General features: G+C 41.9%; 1 protein-coding gene across 1 annotated transcript; it reads right to left on the reverse strand.

Moving 5' to 3' along the window:
* Nucleotides 1-6,652: 6,652 nt before the first annotated feature.
* LOC133894822 (uncharacterized) lies at nt 6,653-7,977 on the reverse strand. The gene is made up of 2 exons (XM_062334992.1): nt 7,868-7,977; nt 6,653-7,119 (listed from the first exon to the last, which is right to left on the reverse strand). Exon 2 carries the CDS (start codon nt 7,094-7,096, stop codon nt 6,674-6,676), a length of 423 nt encoding a protein of 140 aa, XP_062190976.1. The 5' UTR covers nt 7,097-7,119; nt 7,868-7,977; the 3' UTR covers nt 6,653-6,673.
* Between the last annotated feature and the right edge of the window lie 1,693 nt (nt 7,978-9,670).

Consider the following 9,670-nt stretch of genomic DNA (forward strand, 5'->3'; position numbering starts at 1 on the left):
AAATAAAACTTAACAATAACAAAGAGATCGGTGGAGCCATATGCCCTTAGGCTCCACCCAAACCTCGCCACAAGAGTAGACGACACTACTCTTGCCCGTCACCAGCACCGGCAGACATGAAGTAGCCAGAAGCTAACCTTTCCTCACCTGCCAACCTGAAAGAGCAGCGTGAGTACAAAGGCACTCGCAACACTTAAACCATATAGGACACGTATAAATAGCCTGGCTCTAAGGGTTATGCATTGAGTTATTAGCAAGAAAAAGACCACAAGGTTAAGTAAATATCCATATACGTAAGCAACCTAACATGTATATGTGAGCACCTATACTTAACCAAAACATATATCCAATCCACCCTATAAACACCAACCTGCACAAAAATGTAAAAGGATCCATCTCATGTAACCAAGGATCATCACTAACCAGACCTAACATACCCTCCATACCAAACATCCCACATTCGTAACTCTACGACCGATGCAGATGGACAAAAGCTTACTCATAACCGAGAGCGCGGCAACTCGAATTGATTTTACACCCTGCAGGGGAGTACCCCTGGACCCACACGACATGAGACCACCCTCCATACAACCCGTCGGATGCAAGCGATGATTCACGCCTTGACCTTTCACGTACCCACCCGAACCTTTGTCCTCATGCCCGATGCATATGGAGGTCACCTATACCCCATGCGTACGACGTCTTACTGGCGGATCTCAGGTACCTCTACAAGCACTTGCTCACACTCCGGGCGCATGAGTCAAATGGAAGCGGTGACTTACGGTACTTGGCTTACCCGTCCCATATTCGAGTATGTGGTGAGCATGGAAAAGTGCTAAAGCCAACAGCACCGACAGACGGCGCTTAAACGATGTAAACAGTCTATGGCATCCGGGCTTCTCTCCCGACCTACCCCTAGTACCACCCGCATCCCACCTCATTCTCACATCTCATCCAACCCGACATCATAATTATAAATGTGAACAATAGTAAGTAAGCCCCAAGCTCGTGAACAACGGCTGCACCGTCACTTGACTTCTACCGAGGATCTAAGCATTGCTAAGCATTTTGATTAACCGTTGTAGTTAGACATCGACCATATCATCCTAGGTTACAAGGAATAGGGATCATCAACAGATCAAGATAGAGGTAATGTAACAATATAAGTTCTACCCATATGACCTGACATGGACTCGCTAAACATACAAACATATATAAAGCATAATTTATCAATTGAGACTCTGTTCAATTTGAACAAAGGATGCAATATTCTTAGTTGCTTGCCTTGCTGCTCTTCTTCAGATAAAGATCAACCACAAAACATCATCGCGATAACCCGCTACTCTTCGTTTCGACAATCACTAAAGAAAAGAATGCATCACAATAAGCATGTAATGAAATGCCATAAAATATGATTTATAATGTATTAAAATATTTTTTCTAGTTAGAACAAGTCATAAGAATACTATAAAAATTGGTCTCCCTAATTTTGGACTTGTAAAGAAATAACATTGAATTAATGAAGTCTTAACCTAATTAATTTAACTCAGAAATTTAATTAATTATTTCATGACTGGGGATATTTTTAATAGATAGAGGAGGATATTATGAAAAAAAAAATTAGTTTCATAATTTTTGGAGCTACAGAGAATTTATTATGAATTTTACAAGTTTCAGCAAAGAAAACAAAAAAAGGAAAAACGCCTAATGAACAATGAAGTCCAGAGTATTCGGTGAACTTGGACACTCTGGGTTCCAGAGTATCTAGGTGAACCTCTGGGTGGGGGTTCTCGGTTATTTTGGGCTGGGGTCACCGGACCCTCCGGGTGTGACCGGATACTCCGGGTAGCTCTAGAAAAAGCTGCTTTTTGATGATTTTTCGACCAATTCAACTTGCATATCAAAATATAAGCCATCTAAACATGTAAAAACACTAATTCATGGATTCTAAGCTTCATCTACCCACCAAAGAACACGATTCACATGTTCTAACCCCTCCAAAATCCTTCCATTGGCTCCAAAACATCAAGAACACAACGTCGTTTCGCCACTTCAAGAACGCAGCTGCAAAAACTCGAATTCTACCAAATCCATCCGTGCATTCTCACTATGGGAACCTAGGAAACTTAACCAAGGAACTGGCTTGGAGAAGAGAGACCCAAGTGCTGAAAATTTTAGAAAAGAGAGGTGACGAAAATGGTTTGTGAATCCTTCAATCCTTCATGCATGCATGAATTTCTTAGATGGATGGGAAGCTAGAGAGGTGGGGAACATCATGGAAACACATGCGTACCTTGATTTGCCTTCTTGAGGGAGGGATCTGGGTGGAGGAGGAGAGAGCTTGAGAGAGGGAGAAGGAGAGCAGCTCTGCTCTTGCTGTTTTTGGTGGGTGGGAGAGAGAGAGAGAGAGAGAGAGAGAGAGAGAGAGAGAGAGAGAGAGAGAGAGAGAGAATGAGGGAGTGAGGGGGAGCACGAGTGAGAGGGGAAAAGGGGCTGCTGCAACTGGGAGAGAGAGGTGAGGTGGTGGGGCTAGCTAGGCAAATCCCATGTATTAGAGTCACATGTCCATTTCAACTGAAACTCATTTCTTTCTCTCCTCATTTTATTAATCCAAATGAGGTGTTCTAGTGCTCTAAAAATCCTAAGGATTATGTGTCACGATTACAAAATGAGATGAACTCAATTTAAATTGGACTCACCTAAACACCTATGTGGAACTAAAATAAAACTCTAACATCAAGTATTTTCAAAAACATTTAGCCAAAAAAAATAAATTAAGCCACCATATGAAACTAACAAGCACTCAACGAATGCTTATGATTAAACATGATGCTTATGATGCATGATTATGCTTAATTACGTGATTACGGTGTTGGGACGTGACATAACTGACCACTGAATCCGAAGCTTATGGGTTCACTCTGGAACTTCTGGTTTGAAACTTCAAACCATGATAAAGAACCCAAAACTAGATGTCATCTGGAACTTACTACCAATCCAGAGCTTATGAAATCAGCACAACCTACCCTCTAAAAAACGTAGATAACTTTTGCTCCTGATGTCCAATTTCGACAATTTTGTATTCTACAGAAAACTTAATCAGAGAGCTACCTATCCCACCAAAAATCATGATCTCAAACACATTGCATCAAAAGTAGGTACACTCCAAAACCCAATTCGGATATTTTCACGCTTTCGGCACCAGTTAGCAATATCTGGTGTTTGTGGGTGTTTTGTAACTCTCACTTTGGGTTGGTTAGATACTCTTGAGTACCGAGACAAGTCAAAATGTTCTATATTGCATCCATCTTAATAATACGGCATACCTATACTTAAAATCAAATGAAAAACTCGTTTGAACCACTTTGAAGTGGGCTAGGACAGGTTCGACTACTTTCTCATCGTGGTCGACTACTTCCTCATTGTGGTCAAGGACGTGGTCGATGCTTCCTGTTCGTGGTCGATAATGTGGTCGACGTGATCGACTACTTCCTCTACGTGGGCGCGAAGCTGCATGAGGATGTGGTGCTCGTGGTCAGAACTGGTCGAGGAACTAGTCGAGAAGCACGACCAACTGCTTGGAACTGGTCGAGAAGCATGAACACCTGCGCGGGGCTGGTTACGGATCTAATCGAGAAGCTGCTCAAGTGGTTTAACACGCACGACATTGGATCAGTCTACTCCAACTCTTCTTCCGTTGTACTGTGCGTCAAGTGGTAATGATCTATGATCTCCTACTTGCATAGTTTCCTAGGTGAATACGGTATAATTTTTTTATTTTTTTAGGCTAGCATAGCCAACCTGTTCCCTAACACAATCATACTCACTATTGCATTACTTTGCTTGTTAAATGTTGATGAAGTGGATGATAGAGTGACATCCACTTAAACAATGGAGATAATCATTTGATGCTCTTCATGATGTGATGATGAAGTAGAATACTCTCCAAATGATGTCTCCGGAAGAAGAACCTCCTCATCCCGTTTGAGCTTGTCATATCTTTTCTTAAGCATTGTCCAAATGAGATGAGCATCCTCAAGTGGCATGATCATGTCAAATACATCTTAGCTCAAAGCATTAAATAAAATATTAGTAGCTTGAGCATTGAGATGCATGTATTTCTCTTCCTTGTCAAATGATGTGAGTTTATCGCTAGGAGGAGAAATGCTCACATCTACAACTTGTTCTATTTGAGGACTCATAGTCCTAAAATTATGTAGCATACGAGTACTCCACTCAAAAAAATTAGACTAATCTAATAGGAGTGATTCTATGTGCACTAATCCACTAGTCGACATCTTTACTCTCTAGGCAGTAAAGCCCTAATCTTGGTTGTGATACCAATTGAAAGGATAATGATGTCACCTAGAGGGGGGTTAATAGGTGTTCCTGAATTGCAAAAAACGAAACGAAGTCAATCTTTGCATCTTATATATCTTTATGGTAGTCCTAAATGGTGAATGATCTTCTAAAGAATAGAATGCTACAAAATGAAGGGCGCAGCTCGGTTTTGCTACTTCATTGGGGATAACATAAGGTATATTATTTTCAGAAAGAATATTTCACTACTATAGAACTGCATATCAGTGTCGGTTGAAAAAATAGCTTCACTACCAGTTTTTCAACAAACACTCTTTACTCGGTACTGATAGTATGCTACTATTAGTGCCGGTTGACCATCCGACACTATTACTATTTCTAAAGAATAAAAAAAGAATTGGTAGCGGTGGGAGTGGCATCCGAGCCGGCTTGGATATCACTCCCGTCGCCACTGCCACCGGGCACTGTTAGGCACACCTGCAAATGTGGCGGCTCGAAGGCCACCGCCAAAACACATGCACAAGATAACGCGGCACGTCGTGACTCCTCATGGTCGCCCTTCGGCTCCCTCTGGCACTCCCCAGCAGCCTCAATTGTCAGACCGGTGCACCTCAGCCAGGCCCGTGTCATGCAACACGGGGACAGGCGGGTGCAAGCGCAATGCAGCCGTGGATGCAGTGCCGCCCCATTCGTCTCCCCTCTCATCTCCTCGCCTTGAGCTCGGCTAGCCCCGCCGGAGCAAGGCCAGCCTCATTTGCTCGCCTCCCCCTTCTTTAGCGGTGATGAGAAGCGATGAGAGGCTCGACGGAGCTCGACCAGCCCTGGTGATGCCCCTCGAAGCCACCACCGCCAGATTCAGCAGAGCCCCTCGAAGCTGCTGCAGCCAGATCCGGCGGCCACGAGCTCGCTATCGCCAGATCCGGTGACCACGAGCTCGTGGTCGGCTAGATCTGGACGATACGACGTCGGCGAGCTCCCTGGTCGATCATGGGGACGAGAGGACGAGCTCGAGCAGTCTTCCTCGCCAGTGGAGACCAAGAGAGAGAGGAGACTGAGAGAGGAGAGAAGCCGGTGGAGGCAGGAGACCAAGAGAAAGAGGAGAGAGACCGGCACGAGAGGATAAGATCGAGGAGAGTTGAGCTGACGGACGCGAGCTGACGAGACTAAAATCAATTCAATACAAATTTTGGGTCCTTTCATTTTATTAGTGCCGGTTTTTGTCTGAATGGACAGGTGAATGCTTGATTTTACTACCAACCGACAGTGATATTTTATCAGTGTCGGTTTTAACTAAACCGGTACTGATGAGCTTTCACTTATGACTAGTTCTGTAGTAGTGTTTGAATGACTGACTCTGCCCTGCAAATGTTTTGATATGGACTTTACTTATTTCTTACAGATAGTTTGTTCTATTTTATTGGATTTACTTTCTATGTGATAGAATATCTAGAGAATCTTTACAGTATACAATGATACTAGATGATGGAGAGTATCATTGTTGTGATCCAACCATCCATTTTAGTAGGTATTATTGTAATTATCTTGATACCCTTAGGGGTAATTACGTCATTGACTGACCGGACTTCGGACCTTCGCCACCCATCATCGACCGACCGATGGAGGGTGAAAACCCTAATAAATGAAATGAACAGAATAAGTGAAAGCTTATCCGAAGAATAAACTAACATTTTGATCTTCCCTAATTAAACATATAATTTACAAGTTTATCATAGTTTTTTTTTCAATTCTATCTTTATGATACCCATGATACTCTTTAATGATACCTATGATACTGATGGGCGATAGAGTATCATTAGGCCAATCTAAACCACCGGATGAAGAAAATGGACGGTATACACTCATTTAGGTGTACTGTAAAAGTTCTCAGTATCTATTTGGGATTTCCTATGTACCATATTAAGACATCACAAAAAGCTCAAACTTTCTTCCGAAGTGTGCTTAAGAAACAAGTACATAGAACAAGAATGGTTTTCGGTAAAAGATAAGTTTCTTTTACTCTGTTACAATACATGGACACTTAATTAATAATCTTGTAAACTTTCACTGATAGTGTTGTGGCTCGCGTAGTGACTAGACATGAATCCACAAAAGAGTAAGCGACTGCGACACAGTATTTATACTCGTGATCCAATGCAAACTACCAGTTGCTTGTACATTTGAAGTAATATACGTACGCACTGCCTAGCTAAAAGTACCTTGCCATGCACCAACCAGCGTATAATGCATGAACATGAACATGCTCATAGAGATGGAAGTACCACGGATTTCTAGATGTTTGATCTATGTAACAAAAAGAGTAGAAACACAAGGAAGAAAAAATACTAGTAGTAGCTCAATGCTCACGGCTATTGCATTCCACTCCAGCCTCGGCAGCTCGCCGGGGAGTGCTCTTCCGCCGGCTTCCATTCGGCCGGAACCCATTCGATTTCCGCTCCACATGGTCATTCTCGTCTTCATCCTCCGCCGAGTCGTCGGAGCTGCGCTTCAGCCGCCTCCGCCGCCGCTTCTTCTTCCCTCCACTCTCAGCTGAGCCCTTGGAGTCCTTGCTCGGCACAACCGGTTTGATGCCATCTCCGTCCTCCACGACCTCGGCGGCGATGTTCTCCACTTCGTCAGCGTCATTTCCGAGAGGCTTCTGAGGCCGTCCCCTCCTCTTGGTGGCTGGAGCCATGGCCACCTCCTCGCCGCCGCTGCCATCGTCGTCGTTGCTCGCGGCTTCGATCTGTTTCTCGCCCTTCCCTCTAGGCTTACCCATCCAGCGTCACTGCCTCAGTGGAGCTGCAAAGTGGCAGTAAGAAACAAGTCAGGCACTTGTCCATCTCAGATACACACAATGACACAACACGGTTAATCATTGAACTGATGGTGACATAAGTAATAGTTAAGAGATCCTGGCTACACATGTAAAGTATGATAGGAGGGATTGGAAAAGTAATGATGATATAATTACTACATGTGGATACTATCACGAACAGGTGGCCAGGAGATCAACAAAACTGTTCTGCTTATTTGATCGTGCACTTCTAAAATTGATGAGGATATAGTTTTTTTTAAGATGATGGAAGTACAACTACCGGCTTCGGCAGAAGAGGATATAATTAGCATTCAGCAAAAAAGGATATTTAGATTGGGGCTGAAGCAAACCTACAGCTTCATTAACACCATCGAAAACTTTAGAAACCAGGTTTTTGTTTGATGAGCGCCGAGGCAAGCTACGCAACAACCCAAAAAGCATGCAAGAACATCGAGCCCTGAGCTAGGTTAATAACATCAAGAACCAAGGGATCGAACAAAGAACAGGAAGCACAACAATACGGAGGCTCGAGGTGAACGCCATATACCAAGAACTCCAACGATTACAGAGAGGGACTCGAAAGCATCAGGCACACTCTCCATCACCGGAGTCTTCCGTGGGATTCTAAAGCAACGATTGCTAGCTAGCTCTCACTAGAGGGATTCATCAATCCTAACGAAACAAAGATCATGGACACAGAACCGAAACAGGAGCAAGAACACGCGGGCTGACCTGCCCCTTCCTGTTGTGCCCGTATCTTGTGCGCTAGTTGCCCCTTCCCTCTTGGAGTGACGGGTTTGTACCGAGAGATCTCCCGGAGATGTGTAGTTCTTGGAAAATGGAAACAATATAGGATAAGATCAAAGCAGACCAGCCCCCGGGGGTGGGGCAAGGAAGTAGTGGATCAGGGTCTAAAAATGAGAACCTTTACAGTACATCATGATACTAGATGATAGAGAGTATCATTGTTGTGATCCAACTGTCTATTTTAGTAGGTATAACCATCGGATGAAAAAAATGGACGGTATACACTCATTTAGATGTACTGTAAAAGTCCTCCTAAAAATTCATCGGTTACCGATCGATAACCGTGATTACCGAGTTTACCGGTTCGTACCGATTTCATAATACGACCGGTTTTCGAATTTGAAATCAAAAAATTCAAAAGAACAAAAAAAATGCTAAAATAAACTAGAGACAATTCTAAGACCTTCTATGAAAAAAAAATTAAAAATAATATCATTTGCGTCATATTCTATAGGGAGGAAATTTGAAAAAAAAAGGAAAAAATTGAAATGTGCAACTCAGTTATTAACTTATATTAAAGAAAAATTTAACATGTCAACATATATTTTTATTGTGTAGGGCGTATCTTAAGAGGATATTTAAATTAGTTTCATTTCATTTAGAGTTATTAATTTCTCCATAATTTTTACAAAGTTCCCAAGGAGAAAATGAACATATTAAGAAATAGCTTTGTAATTAACTTTTGCATATCTATCATTATTTTTCCTACATAAAGCATTGTATAAGAAAACCAACAAAAGTGGTTTAACTAATTTTGGAGAAGTGATGGGTTAGTTATGAATTAATCTAGTTGCAACACATTTGCACAATCCTGCATATTATAATAACTATTTCATGATTTCATGTATTTTTAAAAGGTATAAGATCATGTAAGAAGACTAAAAAAATTGGTTTCATGATTTTTGGATTAGCAAAAAGTTAACTATGCATTTAACTAGGTTTAGCAAATACATTTTCTCACAGAAATATTCAATTTTTTTATGAGTATAAATACTTTTATCATATGGATCATGTTACAAGGAAAAAAAATTCACTTGATTTGAAGCTTAGATGAATTAGTTATTGATTTTATAAGGTTGAACCAGATTTTTGGTTTTTTTTTTAACTTCAACGATTATACAGAAATGCACTCGGTAAATTGGGAAATTCGACCGGTTACCAGTCAATGTGGGAAATACGAAAAAATTAATCGATAAATCGGCCAATTCGATCATTTACGAGTGGAATTCGATCGGTTACCTTCGGCCGATTCGGTCTGAATTTGCTTCGAATTGCAATTTTGATCGAGTGAATTTGCTCGAATTCTCGTAAAATTTTGACCAAATTTTATGGTAACCGTGCATTTCCGATTACCGCAGGACCGGTTTTTGAAATCCAAATGAATTAGTGAACCTTGATGGGTGATGCTTGTTTTCTATAGGATGGTGGACATTTGGTGAGAGTGAGCTTGGAGTGTGCATACAGGAAAGAGCGGCAAACAAGCGGCAGCAAGGATTAGCTGCACTATTTTGGAGGAAAAAGGAGAGCGCCACGTGCCAATTAGCTTAGTAGTGATTGTATATTAACGATGAGGAAGGCAGATCAGGTTGGAAATTACATGGCCCTTACTTTGGGAATATGTTATGTACTGTTATATTTTTCAGTCACTTTTGGTATCAATATCTATATCCTAACCGTAAAAGGATTGGCGCCCTCTCAGAGGCCGTGCTACTGTAGCAGTGGCCTCAA

Source organism: Phragmites australis, chromosome 16 (assembly GCF_958298935.1).
Source record: "Phragmites australis chromosome 16, lpPhrAust1.1, whole genome shotgun sequence".
Taxonomy (NCBI): domain Eukaryota; kingdom Viridiplantae; phylum Streptophyta; class Magnoliopsida; order Poales; family Poaceae; genus Phragmites; species Phragmites australis.